This window comes from Sinohyriopsis cumingii, chromosome 18 (assembly GCF_028554795.1).
Source record: "Sinohyriopsis cumingii isolate HCF-2022 chromosome 18, ASM2855479v2, whole genome shotgun sequence".
Lineage (NCBI taxonomy): Eukaryota > Metazoa > Mollusca > Bivalvia > Unionida > Unionidae > Sinohyriopsis > Sinohyriopsis cumingii.
Genome location: NC_142978.1, coordinates 47,254,531 through 47,276,950, shown reverse-complemented (window position 1 = coordinate 47,276,950; position 22,420 = coordinate 47,254,531). Strand labels below are relative to the sequence as shown.

Here is a 22,420-nt window from a genome sequence, read left to right as displayed (position 1 = left end):
AGGCTGGTTTCATCTTTATGGTGGTCTTATTTCTGGCAGTTGAAAGGATTAAGAATGAAAGGGTTGACAGGGATGTTCAAAATCCAGGCTTCAACTGATGTAAGCAAAGTAGCGCAGCCATATGTAAGTGTTACTGAAAATCAACTTTCTGTAACAGAGAATGTTGATTCACATCACTTGTGAGATACTCTAAGCCAAGATTTGTAAGCATCTCAGACTCGCCTATCTTATCATTCAGAGGAACAGAAGAAATAAAACAAACAAAATGTTACTTTAAAAATTATATTCTATATAAAATATATCACAGAAGCTTCAGTCGAGGCAATTTAATATTGCTTTTGGCAACTTCATCTGTAATGTCTTTCCCCAGCGGGCATCTACAAAACAATTTGAAATCATCATATTACCACAGATACAGACCAATGTGACTGCTTTAAGTATTACCGAAAACCAGGAGGGAGTCTTAACAATGGAAAAAAAGCTTTCTTACAAAAACATTTCCAGATTTTTGATTATAGTATAGGATGGACTTTTCATCAACCATCGGCTAAGCACAGGAGAATTTTGGGTATTGTCATATGTTATCACATGACTAATGTGTTCTATTTTGTTAACAAAGTCACTGTATAATTTGCATATTATACACATGTAAAAGCACGTCACTAAATCAAAAACAGCATCATTCATGCAGTGCATTCTTCATTCTTCAATGTACTCAAGTCATTTTACTATACCAAATAAAATCACTAAGTTTTGCCATCTGATCACATCTTACCCTGGTGCATATTTCAAATTAAATTTTTCAATCATTCAAGTCATTTTATGCACTGCGTTTTGAATGATGTCAGATCCTCTGTGTGATAATTTTTTCAAAAGACAAATGTTCCAAAAATAGTGTTCAGTTTGTGAAAGCAAAGCTTGAGATAGCACCATGAAAACTGACATTAACAAGCGTTCCATGAAGGAACTGACACTCTACTGACCCCATTATAAGGTACTTTCTTCTTTTTAACTGCTGGGTGTTCAAACTGCCTGGTGGCTATATTGGATATTGGAAATAAGATCACCATCATGACTGTTCATTTAAGATCATTTAAGATCAACTAGATGTCATAAGAAGTCTCTTGGTGAAAACTACATGTCAATATGGCCACTTGTTCAGGATGAGTAGTAATGAAAAGATATTAAAAATTGCCACAATAGCAGCCATACATGATATCTGCTGAGCAATCTGATTAAAATGAGATCTCCGCTGTCCTACATGAAGATCTGACAGCAACCAATTAGGGGTCATGTTCTGGTCATGTTCTGGTGACCTCAGAATTAGCCAATGGAAATGCAGCTTTCCAAAGTCTGAAAGTGAATCAAATCTGCTATTAAGCCACAATGCCAAGTCTCCCAAATGCGAAGATATAAGGCTTCATCTGATTGGCTGATAAAATTAGCAATTATTGTAATAACATCAGTCACCAGAATATGACCCCTAAGCAGTCATTGTCAGATCTTCATGTAGGACAGTGATTTTAATCACATTGATCAGATCAGCACCATTTTTACAAAGAACCAACTAGACATTATAAGAATTATTATAGTGAAAATACCATGTTGGTATGCCTATCGATTCAGAAGCTGTTGCATATAACAGGATTTTCAAGATGGCGACCATTTCAGACATGAGATTCGCACCATTTGCACCTAGGACCAACTAGACATCGTCTTTTTGTGAAAATCCCATTTCAATATGACCATCTTTTCAGGAGAATTACCATATATACTCTCATATGTCTGTTCACGTATAAGCCGACCACCAAATTGAACAGTTATAAGCACTAAAAGGTGCATGACCTGCATATAAGCCGACCCACAACTCCAAAATATCTCAACATGCACGAGGTAAGTTCTAAATGCATTTATTTAGGCAAACTTAATATTTTAAATAAATTACAAGTATACTTATCGTACGTAATTTATTTAATTTTCTGTTTTCTTATTTTTTCTGCCTAATTTAGATTTGTTGATAATTTGATTGAATGATGACAAGAATTCAGCAATTACGAGTTGCTGTAACGCTACTTCTTCCTTTTCACTCGTTTGTTGATGCATTATTGCATTGGCCATTTTCTATCAGTGCACTGGGAATTAAGTTTTTACTTTGCTTTGAAACTGTATATACCTAACTCATTAAAATGTAATCCCAGTATAACAACACAACGAACAACAATACGGTTTGATTCAATGCTCACAATTAGGTTACTGAACATATTTACATAATGGCACCACCGCGTGTACATTGTAGGTTTGATTACGTGCTGAATTAAGTACATCCCTTGGAGTCAAATCATGGGCACCATTGCACTTAACCTATATGATATCTCCAAAATACAATAATGAAGTTTCAGAAAAAATGCTCTGAAAATTATGCTAATACAGTAAAAGTTGTAGTTTGATGTAAGCGATCTTGCACCATACCTGTCAACTTTCACACTGGGAAGGGAAAAACATCCCAATTTTTGGGGTCACTCCACACCTACCTCACGATTTCAAATTTTCTGATTTTTGCAGAGAACTCCCGATAATTACCTTATGTCTTCGATTTTCCTTAGTTCTAAACAAGAAAAGTCCTACGTGTTCTGTTGTACAACCTGTGATTTATTGTTGTGACAAAATAAATACTTTACTATAAAGAAATCGCTTCTTCCCTAAATAGAATATTAAGTTTAAACATTATTCACATAAATTAATGATTTTTTTTACTTCTACAACAATATAAAAATTAAAAAATAAACAAGAACAAAAAAAATAAACCATAACAATAAAACTGTCCGCAAATAATTTCAATCCCAAGAATTATCACTCAACGAATGCTGTAACTCCATATGCTATAGTGCCATTCCCACGAAAGTTGACAATAAGGGAATGAGGTCAGATATACGAGGGGAAAATAGTTGCCACATGTACAGTACCACGAGGCTGCCTATTTAGGTACCTTTAGTTCAACAAAATTGGGAATCCTTTATTTGCCAATCAACTGCTGGTGCTTGCATAAAACAATGGTGTAGAATGTGGTTTCTTTGAATTATGACAGATGTCAATTTTCACAAAATAGCTGCATCAATAAAGATTAACCTTGAATTAGTCGTGTTGGTTTTTAGTTTGTTAATTTAAGACTAATCTTTAGCTACTGTGCAGTGTGACCACAGCTGACCATAATATGAAAATAGGATGTGTCACAGGGAGAAATGGTGAGTCTTTTTGCAAATTTCATGCACATTGGACCAGGAAGATCAATCAATATTTAGTGAAAACGAGGCTTTAAAAATACCACCAAAAACCTCCCGATTTTAGGTCCCAATCCCTATTTTCTATTCAGTCTCCCTACTTGGCTCTTGAAAAGATCATAGGTATGCCTTACACCCCTATTTTTAAAAAAAAAAACTACAGTAATCATGCTAATATTATAGAATAAAAGGCAATTACACATCAATGTACTGGTATAGTTGCCGGTCAAAATTTCCTCTTAACACAAACCAGTTTCAGGGGTTTTATCATTAACTTGCCTGTACTGCTGTTGCCAAATGAAAGACAAATTTGCCGAATATCAACATTGTGTGGAAAGTTATGATGTTTGTTCAGCCAAAATACAAAATATGTAAGAAGCCAAATGTATTGCTGTTTGTTTGTTATTAATGAATACATTATAAAAAACACATAAAGAACTTACTTTCCTTCAAATGTTACCGATTCAAAATCTTCCACTATACCCTTTCCAACCAGAAGTTTTTCCATCCCATTCCTGAAGAAGAATAAACTGATAGCTATGAATTGTGGCATCAAAAGGAGATTAGCAGGTGAATCCTGGGAAGTAGCATGTGCTGCATCTGCTAATAAAATACAAGGGTTGCATCAAGTTCAGGTCCGACATGAATACTGTGTATGATAAGCATATTCAAAAGGACAACTGAGAAAGCAACACTAGTGCTAAAAATGTTTTTACAATAATGGCCTAAAATGTAATCATTTTAGTTTCTGTTCTGTTCAAGTCTCTGGCTCAGTCAATGTGGGCATGCGAGAAAGCTTTCCAATAGCTTCCCATGTGTCAGTGATTCTTACTGGTGATTTTTGGGGCTCTTCCTTCACCAGTTATAATGGCTGTCATGAAACATGTACTGAAAATCGTGTTAAACTATGACAACAATGTTACTCACGTCTCTTCACTGTTATCTTACAATGTTTGTGCCGAGGTTGCTAAGGTAACTAACCATCCTACTAATGTAACTAACCATCCTACTTATATTCAATTCTTAGCTGTTCACAAGAAAATGGAAAATGAAATCTTTACAATGTTTATGTGAACTGATGGTTTGATTGGAAAATTCCATTAAACCACATACAGCCATGGTGTCATGTCAATGAAAGTGTCCTAAAAACAATTTGTAAAACGAATTTGAAGTTTGAGGATAAAAGTACAAAGGCTACTTTTGAGGTAATGTTCATGCCTTGCTTGCTTACATAGGTTATAAAATATATGTTACATGTCTTCATTATTATGCGTTAAAGCATGTTTCAAGAGACACTGCTGTGAGTGACCATCCATCTTGAAGACCAGATTTTCAATGCCCATCTGTATTAATTATGTTAATAATTATTGTTGTTGTTGTTGTTGTTGTGTTTAATACCATTTTTCAGCACAAGATAGGCTATATATCGTGGCCAGTATAAATGACAGAGGAAGATCCCGGGAAAACACCAGAAACAACAAACCACCCACGAGAAGCTACTGGCAAGCTTTCTCACATAACCATATTAGCCGAACCCAAGACTCAAATCCATGCAGACAGAGGTGAGATGGCAATGATCCATAAATGTGAAAGTTTTAGACCACTAGGTCAGTCGGGGTCCTCAATTAATAATCAATAATTGGCATGACCCATCATAAGCTTTTCTTCTGAGACCATTGTATTCTAGTAGAAGGGCTTGCTTTTCAAAGCAGGTTCTACTTCTGCACTGAATAATTTCATCAAGTGCAAAAACATTAGCAACCTCAGCACAAACACAGCACACCCATCTAAAGTCCAAATTAATAAAATATGTATTTTTGAAAACTTTGTAACCTTGTATATTAAAAACAATACTTGGTACTACTAAAAAAGTTAAGTATACCTAACACTTTTTAAAAGTTGTTATTTTGCTGTAGGGTTTAATGCCATTTTTCAGCACACGATAGGCTATACATGGCAGCCAGTATTAATGGTGGAGGAAGAACCCAGGAAAACCCTGGAAAGAACCACCAACCCACAAGAAGCTACTGGCAAGCTTTCTCACATACTCACATTGGCTGAATCCGAGACTTGAACCCATGCAGACAGAGGTGAGATGGCAGTGATCCGTAACAGAGAGCACTTTAGACCACTCAACCACTCGGGGACCCTCTTTCTGAAAGTAATAATCGGAATATAACTCATGTTTTAAATTTTTAAGTTCCTACTTTTTCTACTGGACAAGAAATCACAATTTAATCTTTTGCCATCTGGGTAGCAAATTTAGATCTGAATTTTTTTTCTTTAATCACACAACCATTACAATTGGAACTTATTCTACCTTTTCCATCACATGTTAGAAAAATCTATAAAAAATGTAAGTAGTATCCATTTTGAGCTTTCCTCAAGCTGGTGGTTGTTATTACATCATTTTAATAAGTGCATGGTAAACATACTTGATGATGTGTCATTATTAACAAAACAATGTAAGCAACAGTTCAAGGATAATGAAGCCAGTTGATTTTTTTTTTTCATTACAAAGCTCTAAAGGAGTAAAACAAACAAGGTTGCTCAAAGGGACTGATACTCTTCTTACTGAAAACAACTTCTATGAATTCAACATCAGTCCATTTCTTCTTTACACCTGCTGAGTGCTGAAACCATCTCTGATATTTTCAGTGATAAAAAGAATTTCAAATTAGCTGCTGTGGCAGCAATATTGGATGCAAAATCGGCACCTTTTTATTTAGGACAAACTGAAAATCACAAGAAGTCTTATGGTAAATAAAACCATATATCTAGAAGGAGTAGTGACAACGATATTTTGAAAATGGTTACTGTCAGACCAGTACCATTTTCATTTGAGACAAACTAGACATCATAAGAAGTCTTCGTTTGTAAATACCTTGTCAGAATGACTATACATTAAGGCTTGGTTTTGGTTTGAATGTTTAAATGCCACTTTACAGCACATGATAGGCTATACATGGCATCAATATATTTAGTAAAGAACCCATAAAGACACAGGGAAGACCTACAAAACCATGAGAAACTACTAGCATGCTTTCTCATATTGGTTGAGACAAACCTCAGACTCATGCAGACAAAGGTGAGATGTGTGGGGGATTTGTAAAGTTAAGTGCCTTACATTCATGAGGACTATATTATGGTGGCCATATTGGATGTCTGACGATAGTTTTCATATAGGACCAGAAAATATGACAAATATTTTAGTAATAAGCTGATGTTGTTATTCAGGGGTAATAGCAATAACAAGATTTTTCAAGATATCTGTAGTGGTGGTCAATTTAGATGTTCGAGTGGCACCATTTTTATTCATGACCAACTGAGTATCTGAATTCTTCTGATGAAAAACCTATGTAGATGTGACACAACAAGATTTTCAAGATGGCTGCTGTGGTGGCATAATATCATGCATCAGGTCTGCATTTTGGATCAACTAGACTTCATAAGGATTCTTAGTGAGAACTCCATGTTGATATGAATATCTATTCACAGGGAGTCAGCAAAACAAGTTTGTTAAGATGGCCACTGTGAACGGCAATATTCAATTTCTGTGCAGCACTATTTTCATTTAAGAATAACTATTAATGATAAGAAATCTTTTGGGGACAATTACTTTTCGACACCATTTTAGGACCAACCAGACCTTGTGATGAAGGTATGTTAAGTTTCATGGCAATATCCAGGTAGTTTAGGAGAAGTAGCAATAATTTATGCTAATGGATCGACAGATGATGACCAAAGATCATCCCATAAGTTCTTCTAGTGTGTGACCAGTAGACCTTAAGATTCAATGAGTAGGTATTTCATTCATGTTTGAAATGTTGTTGAGTGTTATTTTTAACATCCATTATTATATGAGTCTTTATTCTTTATGCATCTAGCCAGATGTTATCCACCATGCAAAACTTTCCAATTTGGGATGTATCACTCCAACTGCCTCCGAGTCTCTTTCAGAGCATCAAAGTTATTCATCTCACATTGGAAAGGGACAAGTGTGTTCCAAATACCACTAATGATCAGGATGAATGGATGATTTTTTTCCCATATCCTTACAAATGAATGAAATTTGAAGAATAACAATTTACTGTTATAAAAATTATGAAGTAGCATTAACCAAAGGTCTGACAGTATACATTACTGTCTACATGACTGCTTTCTGACTGAATGAGCATCAGAATTTGACGAAGTGACGTTCACCATATACTTTTGAAAACTGTGTTATAAACAAATACATTTCAGCTTTATTTGAACAAACATTTGGTACGTGTATTGAAATGAAAATAACATTCTTGTGTTCAGGGTTTTCAGGACGATAAATATGATTTTATTGTCAATAGTATATTTTACCAGATACACTGATTCACTGCCAGAAAACTCAGTTTGTGACAACAAAACTGCAATTAACATCCTCAAGTCTTCAAACACTACAATGTGAACCTTTAATTACCATGCTATCATAAGGCCGTTGTCTGTGCACAACTTTGGTGGTGGACAGATTAGATGACAGTCATGCAAATCACATACTTTTTGAAGACCTTCTCTCAGGTACATGTTGCTAGCCACACCTCCTGAAACAACCTACAAAAAATGAGGGGACAAATATTATACATCAATACATTTGAGCATAAATTTTCACTGAAGTCATAACAAATTATGTTTACATTATGGTGCAACCCCTCTTAAAGAGGTCCTTCACAAGACAGGCCAATCTCTTGATCAGAGCTAACTTTTCCCCAACATCAAAATGCAATGCTCACGCACTATAAGTTATATCATTATAAGACAGTCTCTGTATAAGGTGGGTCTGTCATTGATCTTTTTCAATGCTTAATATTATTTTATGCTATGCCATGAAATAATGGATTTTCAAAGAAAAATAATTTGTTAATTTAATGAAGTGGAATACCAGAAATATTTTTTCACTGCCTCCTCGATAGACATCAATAACAACAGAACCAATAATTCTGAGATATTTTAAAATGCTTGCATAGTCTAGTGGTAGGTATGGTCACCTTGAATTCAGACAAACCAAGCTTAAAACTCAAAATGTACATATACTTTTTCTACATTTTTTTAGTGTGCTATTTTACCTCCATGTGGGAAGGAGAATTATGTTGCTACAGATATATTCTATGCAAATATACAAAGAACACTGCGGAACATAAACAGTAAACTACTGACATTATTATGTGGGATACAGTAAGAAATAACTAACTTCAATCTGTAGTACATATTGCTACATCAGTGCATAAAATAAAAAGGTAATTTGCTTTCTCTGAGTGACTGATGAATATATTTCATCCTGTGGGTCAAAAACTTTCACTCATGGCAGTGCCATTGATGGAAATGCGGAGTTTTCACCCACTCAGTGAAATGTATCAGCTATTCACTGATTTCAAGAAAATATCTCAATAACATGACCTCACCTATAAGACAGTCCACTTTTATCACTACAATGAACAGTGTTATAGTGATGGTTTTGTTGTTGTTGTAGGGTTTAATGCCATTTTCAGCACACAATAGGCTATACATGGCGGCCAGTATTAATGGTGGAGGAAGAACCCGGGAAAACCCCGGAAAGAACCACCAACCCACGAGAAGCTACTGGCAAGCTTTCTCACTAACCCACATTGGCCGAATCCGAGACTCGAACCCACGCAGACAGAGGTGAGATGGCAGTGATCCGTAATGGTGAACGCTTTAGACCACTCGGCCACTCGGGGCCCCCTATAGTGATGGATAACAGTTGTAATTATTTCTATGTTTTGTAAGACCGCCTATTTGTTCTTTTGCCATACAAATATAATACTGTATATAGAGTCCAATCTTTCCTACTTGTCAACAACCATTCAAATCTCCTCCATCCAAGCAGTACCGCATATACTCATGTATAAGTCAAATAACTGAGGAAAAAATAGAAGCCTGGAAGATGGGAGCTCAGCTTATCCAAGGGACAAGGCCTAAATATTGAAAATGTTTAAGTTACTACTGATATATATTATTATTGCAGATTGCCAAAGATGAGATCACCTGCCTAACCTGCAGGTGAAGGACATCCTGTACTGAAGATCACCATTTATTCAGAGATGAAGTAGCAATAACACGATTTTTCAATATGGCTGGATTTATGGGGTGACTTATACAAGAGTTATACACTTTTTAAAATTTTTATCTACTCAGTTGTGGGCTCAGCTTTTATGCGAATGGGTTTATACACAAGTATATACAGTAAATAATCACCTGTTAGTATGAAGGTGTTTCCTAACCACCAGTTATTTCTCCCTGGCTTCAAACTATTATAGGATCATATTAACAGTGATGGCTCTAGGTATGCAAGGCATTGTTTAGATTCAGGCTTACCATGTGAATCAATGTGCAAACATTTCATATCTTGAATGCACTCAGCATACTCCAGTCACACTGTCAGTCTAAATCAAAGGTATCAATATGTTTGGTTCGATTGCAAGACAGTTTTTATCCTTACAGGAGAGGGTCAAAGCAATTCATTTGCTGGATGACTGTAAAGCTGGAAATGTAGTTATGTTATCACAGTAGAAATGAAAGCTGCTTCTGTGCCAGCATGACAGGTAAAGTTTGATATCTTAATCTATTTGCCTGTAATTTAAGCTATCTCTGAAGAAAAAGTTAAGTATATAGAAGAGATACGAGCTACATCCCTTTTCATTAGGGTCAGGGGTCATTCAATATTTCAGACTTGTCTGTAAAGGAGGAAGGTGATATTTTAGTTCATGACTCACAAAAACAGAAATATATGGCTTTATTTGATTCCCTATTCATCACAAATCTCTTACATAACTGGACTATTTTGTCTTGGCAAGTTAAAGCAATTGGCTAATCCAGATATTGTCTTTAAGTGTGAACAGATGTTTTCAAGCCTAATTTATACAAGGTAGCCTACCAAAAAGTCAGTCCTCTGTTTTACAGTCATGTGTAAGATGTCAATCAGAAGTGAAATTAGTGTTTTGTCATGGTGCATGAAACAAACAAATATCAATTTTAAGTCAGTGATGATTTAATGTATGGGATGGATTAAAGTGAGCAGGGTACAGTTATTTTGTGTGAAACATAAATTTGGGGAGAAAGCAAAACATCGGTATTTTATTTTAAGACTGTTGAATAGTGCATATAAAACCATTTTGATAACATAATAATTATAATGATGATGACGATGATATCTGGTGTTATGTGATGTGTGATGTGATTTGTATTTTTGACGTAGCTTTAACAGTTTTTCAGTCATCTTGCTACAATATCTGCAATGTGACAGTTTATAGTGATGTCTAGCACTGGGGCATCATGCCACAGACATGTAGCATGATGTCCCACCCAGTCACATTATCCTGACACCAGGCCGACCAGTCCTAACACTAACCTCTTAATGCTGAATGCCAAGCGAGGCAGTTGTTAGTACCATTTTATAAGTCTTTGGTATGACTCGGCTGGGGATCAAACCCAGGACCTCTCGCATCCAAGGCGGATGCTCTAACCACTAGGCCACCAGAGCGGTCCATTTATTTTTTTATATATAGCATTTGCTTAAAAGCCAATTTTCAAAGGTAAATTTGAGTACAGAGATCACTCTAGAACAAAGGAGTTTTGCTTTTTCCCATAGGTGGTCACTATTGACAGGTTTGACTGTACTCAGTCAGACAAACAATACAGACTGTCATCTGCTATCACAAATGTGCTGGCAAATCATGGTCTGTATTGCTTGTTCAACTGTTTACTCATAAAAAACTGCAAAATCCCTGATCTGCCAGTAAGGATGAGAGAGTAGAGCTAGACCTGTGCAGCCTGAAGCTGGAAGTGACTTATAAATGAGGATATACGGTAGCCATCATATTCTTTGCTACAAGTTTTCCCATTCAGCAGATTGTGACTTCAGTCCAATGATCTTAAAAATGCTAAACTATTTCCATTTACAATGTTTCAATATTGGGAAGGGCCTTATAGTAAGTACTAAAGAGATGCTCCAGGATGGATTTCCCACCTTGTCACAAAAATGGTGGGGGGGAATAACAAAAATTATGGGGAGGAGGAAACGACCATAGTTCAGTATTAGTAAAACACTTCAATATCAATCTCAATTTCTTCCTACTCCACTCTGTAAGACCCCTATTGAAATCAAAATCTTTCAAAGATGTTGCCTCTAGTTGTATAAGCATTAATCTGTTGACTGTTTCTGAGCTTCATGTATTCCTTATCTGTGTATGCATATTGTTCTGTACTGAGAACCCTTCTTCACTGTCTTCTCCTCTGGAGTGGCATAGACAGAGCTAGCTTAGCAAGTTTGAGAACTGTTCTTTATAGTTGTCGTGTACAATTTTCCACAGCTCACAGTTATAGTCTTTTGTGTACAATTTTCCACAGCTCACAGGTATTGTCTTTTGTGTACAATTTTCCACAGCTCACAGGTATTGTCTTCTGCGTATGATTTTCCACAGCTCACAGGTATTGTCTTTTGTGTACAATTTCCCACAGCTCATAGGTATTGTCTTCTGCATACGATTTTTCACAGCTCACAGGTATTGTCTTTTGTGTACAATTTTCCACAGCTCACAGTATTGTCTTTTGTGTTCAATTTTCCACAGCTCACAGGTATTGTCTTCTGCTCCAAAATAGTATTTTTCATTAACATAAACTTTATAAATTTGCCAGTGTAACTATCTTGAATTAGCGATCTACTGCCAGATTTACATTTCCATACTACTGTATCACAATTTTACGTACATTAATGCCACAGTGTACTTGTTCAAACTGAGGTATTTTGATCAAATAAATAGCTTTATTTCTTAATTTCATTTTTAGTTTCTTATTTATTAGATTTATTGTAACCTTTCTGCAAGGCTATATGGTTCTGTAGCATATGAACCCACAAGGCTTAATTTTAACAGAAAAGGAATAGAAAGTGCAATCTACTTTTTAAGTTGCCTGTATTTTAATTTAGCAGACAGCCTTTTCTACATTTCAAAATACCTCCAGAATGAGGGGAAGACTGTCATGCCATCTGTTTCTGTGCATCCAGCATGTATATTGGTAGACAAACAAGTCGATCTCTTCTTTTTTTCTGACATTTCCGCTACCAGGAATGTCAGAGTATAAAAGTGGAGATCTACTTGTTGGTCCAGTACATAGGACTTCATTTTAATGCCATTTTCAGGATCAAAATCACTCAGTGGTATCTCCATTAACACTTCCCCCCGCTCCAATAATCTGATATACTAAATTTAGAAATAAATTGCCTTCATCACTATTATCAGCCAGTCTAAAGATGAACCACACTGGGACTTCTCAATATTATAAATGTGCTTATGTAAAACTTCCTTGATGTAAGATTCAAACTATGACAGAACGCTTTGTTATGGGCCAATCAGATTTACTTTAGCAACCATTCATGAAAAACCAAAGAAACCAGATCTGTAAATAATTATTGCGACAAGCACTACAATATTTCGACCAGCTTGACTTGTGCCACAACAAGCACTTTGAAGGTGAACAGCTAAATAAAACTGTATACTGCACAGAGTACATTTTCATATGCATGTCTTGAAACTAATTTGCAGGAGTTCTCTCCCATCACTGCTTTCCAAATGCAAATTCATACACATTTTGTGCGAATCACATGACTGCATGCCCTGTGAGCATCTCTTGTACTGTATACACTCACTTGTAAGTAGAGTCCAAATGCAAACAGCTTAAACCAAGATCGAAGATCACAAAGTGCCATCAGATATCGATCTTTGCAGTTTCTTCTCATTAGAACAAGCAGCATTATTCTACAGCAGATCAGAATCTATGTTGTTTGCAGTCAGGCTCGACTTATACACAAGTATATATTGTATGAATGCCATTAGTTTGGAGAGATTTATATGTTGGACATATACCATTGACAAGAAAATGCATCATTTCCTTACACAAGGAATTAAATTAAAATTGTTCCAAGATAATGAAAATACTCTGAATGTCGTATGCAACAAAATAGTACAAAAACTAACGTTACTTACATGTACTGATTCAGCTGTCAAGATTGTTATGTGCTCAATAATACAGAAACATATTTGAAACTTACATATAAACATTAATAATTTTATCTTTAAATGAAAAAAAGTTAACAAACATAAAGTAGTCTTTAGGAAACAGCCAATCAACTGCAATCCTAATTTGTAGTATACCATGGTAAATTTGACCTATACACACTCAAAACATGATATGCCATGATAAATTTGCCCTACAGAGACCCAAAACATGATGTACCATAGAAAATATGTCCTATACATGCTCAAAACATGATTTGCCATGGTAAATTTGCCCTATAGAGACTCAAAACATGATGTGCCATAGTAAATAATTATGTCCTATACTGACTCAAAACATGATATGCCATGATAAATTTGCCATACAGAGGCCCAAAACATGATGTACCATAGTAAATATGCCCTATACAGACTCAAAACATGATGTGCCATAGTAAATATGCCCTATACAGACTCAAAACATGACGTGACATGGTAAATTTGCCCTATACAGACTCAAAACATGACATGCCATGGTAAATTTGCCCTATACAGACTCAAAACATGACGTGCCATGGTAAATTTGCCCTATACGTATTCAAAACACGATGTGTCATAATAAATATGCCCTACAGAAATCCAAAACATGATGTACCATAGAAAATATGCCCTACAGAGACTCAAAACATGATGTACCACGGTAAATTTGCCCATACAGGTTCAAAATTTGATGCAGTATCAGAAACAAATTTAACATGAATCATGATGACTTACAACAACAACACTGATTGTGCTACATTTTGCTCCTTGGAGCCAAAAATTTAATATAAGCCGTAACTGTTATGCCCTCTCCTTCCCCATGTGCCCTAAGACTTAGTAAAGTACAAATGATGATTCTATTACCAAAAGTTGTCTGAATACTTGAAGAAGCTAATTATATGTTAACTTGGTTTTAATCTAAACAGGATTTATTGAACTTTTTGGACAATTTTTTAATACGTTTGTAACAGATTCAGTTTTTACAATTTCATATTTCAAACAAATTCACAGATGCAATATGCAGCACTTAATTTTCACAAAACAAAATTAAAATTTTCTACATGCTATTGAATCATCTCTTTTTATCTGACCAAATGTAACTGGGATTAAAAATTCCCAAAAGAGAAGTCGTTATACCAGCCTTGTGTTAATGAGCCAGTTCAAAATTAAAAGTAGCAGGGTAAGTCAGTGGAACAATATACCAAAAAATGTAGAAGACTAAGTCATTGCAGCAACGTAGCAAAAAATGTTGCAGTGTTGTAAAAGTAGATGACTCAGCTGGAAAAGTATATGGTTAATAATGAGAAGGCTGTTACACTGGCATAACTGGCACCTTACAGCCACTAGGGTGCCATAAAAATACTACTGCATACATTATACTGATGGATACAAATAAGGTCATATATAATACCAAGGTCCTCTTTTCCACTGGAAGTAGGCTGTGCAAGTCACAGAAGAGCAGAGCTCTCTGAAGTCTACGTGCTAAATGGTGTAGAATTGCAAACTGGAAGGATGCACAAAAATCTGCCACATTTGGAATAAGATTTGGGCCTTCAATACCTGCATAAAGAATGAGCAGACTATGAAAGCATCATATCAAAGAGAATCATGGAACCAGAAATAACAGATTAATCAAAACTATAACGTGAGACAGTATACAAGTTTTCACCATGAAAAATTTTAACTTACTATAATACATGACAAACATATTTGTAAAAAGAAAAATATGATTACAAACTCTTTAAAGAATAAAAATAATTTCATAAGAATTTTTACAGTATTTTGTTATTAAGATTGTTTCAGGGTTAAAAGTGAATTTATATTTTTGAAATTTGAGGTTTATTTTAGGTTATTCCAAGGTTTAAAAAAAATTCTGGTGTTCAAGACACAAAGCAGTTAAAGATTATCTCCACGGTGAGCACAACATTTATTAAATTTGTTATAAAGTATGGTTTTGAGTTTGTTTCTAAATAAAATGAAACTAAAGATAAAGTGAAAAATTAATAAATAAATAAACAAATATCTACATGTGCTAAGAATTTTCTACATTAATGTACTCCTGCACATAGCACAGCAAATAATCCATTAAAGAAATTTAAATATTTACCCAATGTCGTCATTAGCTATGCAGTGTTACCCACAGTTAATACAGAATCCACTGTAGACTATGTATAATATAATTAACTAGGATCTATATATGTTTTATGTATGGATTTTTAAGCTCTTAAAGCTTCTCATCCAGCTACATTTCAAGAGCCTTGTTTTCCTCTCCTTTATCCCTTGCATACTTTCTATTTGCATGCCACATAAAAAAAAAAAACACCACTGTCACCTTCCAACCATCAGGTATACACCAGTCTTGAAATCCAACTTGGTTGGAAACAAGTTTTACTATTGCTGCCAGCTATGCTCATGGTACAGTGTGACCCCGCTATAACACGGTAGTTGGGGTCCACAGAACGGAACTGTGTTATAGACCAAACCATGTTATAACCAACCAAGTCAGTTAGCTGAAGTAAATGATGCATTTACCTAAAAAATATTGGTGGGGTGGGTGCAAAAATACATGCTTTTGATTAAATGAAGAGAAAATAGTGTGAAAAACACTTGTATATTGACAACTTACATTAGTGTATTACAATCCATATTCATTAAGTACTGTACTTGTGTATAATAAATCCATGAATTTGAGTATAGATCACATTATAAACTTCATATATGATTCATATCCCTTTAGAAAACACAAATAACAAGTATATATATATATATATATATATATATATATATATATATATATATATATATATATATTCAATGCCCATGCTTTTTCTAAATTCCTATCTATGGTAATTTGGGAGTAAATATTCCCCAATTGTAAATTTGAATTGACCTCACTTTGATTTACACTAAAATAAAAACATAATCCAGGCAAATAAGAGATTATATTTGTGTGCTACTGTTCACTGTTGCATTCCTGCACCAGAAAACTGAATAGTAAATTATAAGTTGAGATAATACTCCACAATACTCCCCAAGAATATGAAGGGACTGATCCATGTTTATACGTCTATAGGTTGCTGCTAACAATCGCCAAAGGTACAGCACAGAAGTTTTGTATCCCTTATGCCGGTAATTAGACCTGTTAAAACATATCTGGTGACTGAAAAGTTATGAAATTGTTTTGGGGTTTTCCAGTTTTGGTTCAAAAATTAGTGTAACATATTCTGAAGCCTTTAGAATGATGTCACTTATTATATGTACTCCTTCCGCTATGTTGGCAATGCATATTCCGGTTTGGATTATATGTCTGACTCACATAATTCAAAACACAATTCCAGGTAAAGCACATCAATTAAACTTTTCAATACTTTCTAAAAGAGGAAATATTGCTCAATTTCATCTGGTTTGAGTGTGTATGTGTGTGTGTGTGATTTAGATTTTTAATGTAGCTTTAACAATTTTTCAGTCATATCACTACGATGTCTGCAGTGTGGCAGTTTATAGTGATGCCTAGCACTGGGGCATCATGTCACAGACATGTAGCATAATGTCCCACCCAGTCACATTATTCTGACACCAGGCCGACCAGTCCGAACACTAGCCTCGTAATGCTGAGCGCCTAGCAAGGCAGCTGTTAATACCATTTTTGAATGTCTTTGGTATGACTCAGCCAGGGATCAAAGCCACGACCTTCCTCATCCATGGTGGACATTCTAACCACTAGGTCACTGAAGTGGTTCATCTGGTTTGAAGACAAGACCATAATGCTTTCCAAATTAAAGTGAAGTAAAAGATGTAATAATACATTCTTCTTGTCATGCCAAACTGTAACTCTCATGTCTCTTTTCTGTTTGATTATGCTTTGGCCCTGCTCCTTCAGCTTTACTTTGTGAAATCCAGACGGAAGACCCTTTCGATTTGATCGAACTGTTCCGCAGCCATACCTACATTTTTGTCGAAACTGAAGAAATAAGCTTGGAGATGTAAAAAACTGTCGATGTAGACATGGTGTTCAAGATGAAACAGGTTCCATCAAATCAAGAATAACCCTTTGTCCAAGGTTCAATTCTGGATTGTTGTCATTCCTTCCTGTATAAACCCGAAAGTCCCCAACATATCCATTATGAGGATCCGCTTAAACCCATACCTTGATGCCTCTCTTGGTCGGTTTTAAAGGAACATACTGCTTAAACCCCAGTCATCTTGAAAATCCAATCATTGCTTCCTCAATGGACACCTCACGATGTTGGTTGTATTCTCTAGTGCATGTGTTGTGAATACGCTCCAATATTGGTCGAATGTGGGCCAGTTTGTCGTACCCAGGTGTTCTTCGAGGTGGGTTGTTGCTGGTGTCAATCACATTAAAACATTTTTGTAGATTTTCAAATCTTGTACGACTAAATTTCAGATCAATGCAGGAAGGATGGAAAAGTTTATCCTCATACCAATACATATCTTGGGCTGGAAGAACTCCCATAACAACATAAGCCCCAATCAGAGCTTTTATCTTGTCTGGTGTTGTTGGATACCACGTTTTGTTTGGTGATACTAATATGCATTTTTGGGCATATGCCTTGGTTTCATTTGCAATGTCAGAGTACAGTTCCTCTGGAAATAACAAATGAAAAAAATAAATTTCTCTTTTTTCCTTGTCCATGTTTATTGTAGGTCTGGGATTTGGTCCACTAAAATCATCAATTTGGACAGGCCGAAGATGATCACTCCAATTTGCTAGGTCAGCAAGAAATCTATCATCATCGCTATCAGCATCATCCTCTTCGGATGATTGAATCTCTGAAACTTCTATGTCCAATTCTAAATCTCACAAAATATTCAACTACTGATCATATCTTTCCTCTGCTTGCTCAATATTTTTGAGACAAAACCCAGAAACTCCTCATTTTCGCTCTCATCGTCATCAAAAACCATTCTTACATCTGCCATCATTTTTTACTTTTCATGAACAGACCACGTGTAGTGAAACTGCTCTCAAATGGTAACCCTTGGCCTCTGAACAATTCAAATTTCCACAAATGAAAGTAAAATCATTTCTGATTGGTTTAATAGTTGTTTTAGTTCTTGGAAAAAGAACATTTGTAACCAATCTGAGATGTTGTATCTAACATACAAATCATCACGCCTGGAGATGGGATCGGCCATTGAATGCAGTATACAAATCACGACTATAGGCAGGATCGGACATTGAATGCAGAAACCGGATCATGCCCACAGATGGGATCGGGACCGAATGAGTTAAACAGAACCACACTACCACTGACAAACCTTCGACAGATGAAAAGACCATTAATACATTAACTGATAATGTATCATACTGAAGGCTGTGTATCATGAATTTTATCAATTTGTGGCACAAATGTATCATTTCACCTCTGCAACACAATTCATATTTTACAAGAATAATTTGATGGTTAATACATCCTAAAGCAAATATCTCCTGATTGATGCCAGACCTGAAATTATAGTGATCAGAAGTCCAGGATTGATCCAGGTCTGAGTACCAACAACCAGGTGAAGCTCATCAGATGTTTAATATTTTCTAGTTGTTCCTTCAAACTGATCAAAATGTGTGGTTTAATCCTTAAAACATCTTAAAAGTCATAAAAGTGCACTGATACAAGTGGAAGTGAATTATTCAATAGTGGTAGAGAATAACCTATTACACTGGACAACAAATTTTTACAAAAGTCATGTTACTGAAATAAAATTAGTCAATTCTTATCAATTTTTATGTGCTGAACACGAATATGACAGTCAAATTGCAAAATTGGCTCTAGTTTTTTTGTAATCTGCAAGAAATTAATGTTTACATAACGAAATGCATTCCAATAGTAAAAGGTCAACTGTAATAGCCTACCTATAAAAAATCAAGTCATTGACTACATCTTAGATTTCTTCCGGTCAATGGCTTTCACGAAGTTCTTCATCAAACCTAGTTTGATGTGAAGGGGTGGTAGCAAGATTTTCTGAGCCTCAACCAGAGCTGGGTGTTGGATATTCTTCTCTCCAATGGCTACATTCTGCCTGTGAGTCCATTCCTTCCTCATGTAGTGCATTTCCCTTGCTCGGCTATCCCACTCGCATAAGAAACACATGTATTTTGTATATCCTTGCTGCAGTCCCATTAAAAGGGCAACTACCTTCAAATCACCACAGAGGTGCCAGTTGTACTTGTTATACTCAATGGAATTCAGTAGCTGCCTTAAGTTATCGTATGTCTCTTTCATGTGGACAGCGTACGCTACTGGAATAGATGGAAGAATGTTTCCATTGTGCAAAAGCACAGCCTTGAGACTCAGTTTCGAAGAGTCCACAAATAGTCTCCATTCTTGTGGGTCATGAGTGATTTTTAAAGCATTCATGAGGCCCTCAATATCGGAACAGAATATCAGATTACTTTCCTTTCTGAAGAAAGGCTCCAATTGCTGGTGGCGCTTTCGATATGCAGTAATTGTGACATCTTCTTCTAGAAGATTCCATTGTTGGAGTCTTGATCCTAGCAATTCTGCCTTGTTCTTTGATAAGTCCAAATCACGAATCAGGTCATTTAGTTCTTCCTGTGTTATTCTGTGTGGGGTTGATGATGCACCACAGTGAAAATCTGGATCACTGCATGCTGATGGACCAGGAGAAGAACAGGTCGACTCACCTTTGTCTTCGTCAGATGAATCAAGAGAATATTCTGCTGGAGGTTCTGGAATAGGAAGTCCCTCACCATGTGGAACTGGTCTCAATGCAGACGGAATGTTTGGGTACACTATTCTCGACTTCTTTCGCTTCGTTATTCCGCCGGAAAGAGGAGGAACCAAGCAGAAGTAACAGTCATTTAGGTGGTTGCTTGGCTCTCTCCACACCATTGGGACTGCAAACGGCATTGATGACCTTTTGCAATTCAACCACTGTGAAAGCTGTGTTGTACATGTAGCACAGCATATATGCGGAGCCCAAGGCTTGTCTTGGTCACCAACCTTGCATCCAAAGTAAAGATGATATGCCTTCTTCACTTGAGAATTGATACTTTTCTTCTGGTTGGCAAATGTCACTTCCCCACAAATATAGCAAAAATTGTCCGCGGTATTAACACACTTTCGAGGCATTACTGTTCTTTATTGTACGTAAATGGATAAAATAATAAGTTTTATGTAACAGTAGCTTGAACTGTCTCGCACAACGTCTAAAATATTTTAAATGCTGAACCTATCTGATTGGGCTTTATATAGTACACTGCTTACGTCAGCTTCAGCAGCCGCCTGGCATTAGTATAATAGGCCTACACATGTATAGTACACTGCTGACGTCAACTTACTTCAGCAGCCGCATGGCATTAGTATTGCATTGCATCAGAAAATGATGCAATCAACTGTGGATGATGTGAGCATGATGGTATTATGCAATGTTACATCATTATTCCGGATGTTGCTGCAGTCCTACTGGAGAAATTTACACAGTGAAACATAGAAAATGAGGTATATGAATATCTTCAAAACGAGAGCCAATACAAATTTTTCACGGTTATATTCGTGTTCGGCACACCAAAATACTACAGATTAGGGCCTTTTCAAGTCAGTAATGATTTCACTGTTGACCAGTGTTATAGCAAATTGTCAAAGTTAGCCTGCAATACACACAGCACCTGTCAAAGCCCTATCTTCATCAAACACTTTCCTCAACCTCAGTAAAACGTAATATCTACTGTAAGGGCTTACTGAATTTTGTATGTCTGCCTTAGCTGCATGACCATTGCTGAACTTGTGCAGACATGGGCAATGTAGGGTCCAACTGGACCTGGACAAGTGAGTCAGAAATTAAAATGTTCATGCCCTACCATACCATGCTTTGTTTCCTCCTCTTCTATGATTCTTCTGGCTATCTCCTTCAGTCCAGCAAAAGAAAAGTTACAGTGTGGATAGCGTGCAAGCACATGCTGTGGAAACTTGAATGCAGCTGGATTCCCTTTTTTGGCCATCAGCTCAACAGATGCTCCTCCGCTCAATCCACTACATTCAGGAAGATTTTTCAGCTTCAGTCTTCTAGCAGTCTAAAAATGTATAATTATGTATTAAACAATGATTATAAAAGATTCAGCGTGGCCCCTTAGATGGCACTGAAAACTAAGATTTTAGTGATGATGGATTCCATTTAAGTCATGGTCATTTTTTTATGTTGTGCTTCTGATTAAATTCTCTAATTTTAAAATTCATCAATAAGAGGGTACATTATAGATAATTGTAAACATTCAACATATTTAGCAAATGAACAAATGAAACAAGAGAAATTAAATATTTACTTATAATGAAAAACATGACCAAGTGTTCTGAATTGTCCTTGACTTCTATGATTACTGGTTATTTAATGTTAAGTTCTTCCATTGGCAGACATTTATGTTTCAATGTAAAATATTTATGGACTAAAGCTTTAGCTTGGTATCATTTTTATTTTCTTAGAATTTATTAATAGTCATAAACTTCTTTGAACCAACCCTATAAACACGAAAACTTTGTTTCAAAATCCATATTTCTATAAACCTTACACATATATTACGACCCAGCAATCATAGAGTCAAAAGGACTCCTCAGTGGTTGGTTATGTTCATATCTTTTTTTATTTGTTCAAATACAAGAATACTGTGTGATTAACTTTTGTATACTCCCTTGTCAGCATCACACCTACAGCATAAAATTTACTATTGTTGTAAGTAAATGGCATCATGGATGATTGTTGCTCCATTAATAAAATGTGACAACTCAAACAGGCTAAGAACAGCTAAAATGTGTTCCTTATAAATAAGCTTGAATAATTTCATGTATCTTCTTCCTCCATTTATACAAACAGTATACCTTCAATTCACCCTAGGAAGATTAAGACACTCTTCATGTAAATTAGAGGCACCAGGTAACAGGTTAGAAGTTGAGTGTAATCATGTGAGGGGCCCTGGGTAGCACAGTAGACAACTGTTCTCACCTCTAATGATCATTGAAATTTCACCTCTGTCTGCATTGGTTCAAGCTCAGACTCGGCCAATGTATGTGAGAAAGCTTCCCAGTC

The 22,420-nt window shown here is 35.9% G+C and overlaps 1 protein-coding gene across 3 annotated transcripts in view; it reads right to left on the bottom strand.

Annotated features, from left to right (window-relative positions):
- Positions 1 to 268: 268 nt before the first annotated feature.
- LOC149776567 (tRNA N6-adenosine threonylcarbamoyltransferase, mitochondrial-like) overlaps positions 269 to 22,420 on the bottom strand; it is a 44,500-nt gene continuing 22,348 nt past the window's right edge. Inside the window, exons 6-11 of one of the 3 annotated variants that reach the window (XR_016416065.1) lie at positions 21,206 to 21,413; positions 14,769 to 14,917; positions 7,732 to 7,862; positions 5,331 to 5,433; positions 3,722 to 3,793; positions 269 to 377 (exon numbers count right to left, since the gene is read on the bottom strand). Coding sequence is in view for 2 of the 3 variants with exons in the window: in XM_089941034.1 (XP_089797160.1) it covers positions 302 to 377; positions 3,722 to 3,793; positions 7,732 to 7,862; positions 14,769 to 14,917; positions 21,206 to 21,413 (636 nt within the window). In the remaining variant the exon portion in view is untranslated. The remainder of the gene's footprint in view (positions 378 to 3,721; positions 3,794 to 5,330; positions 5,434 to 7,731; positions 7,863 to 14,768; positions 14,918 to 21,205; positions 21,414 to 22,420) is intronic. The other 2 variants (XM_089941034.1, XM_089941035.1) reach the window with 2 other exon arrangements.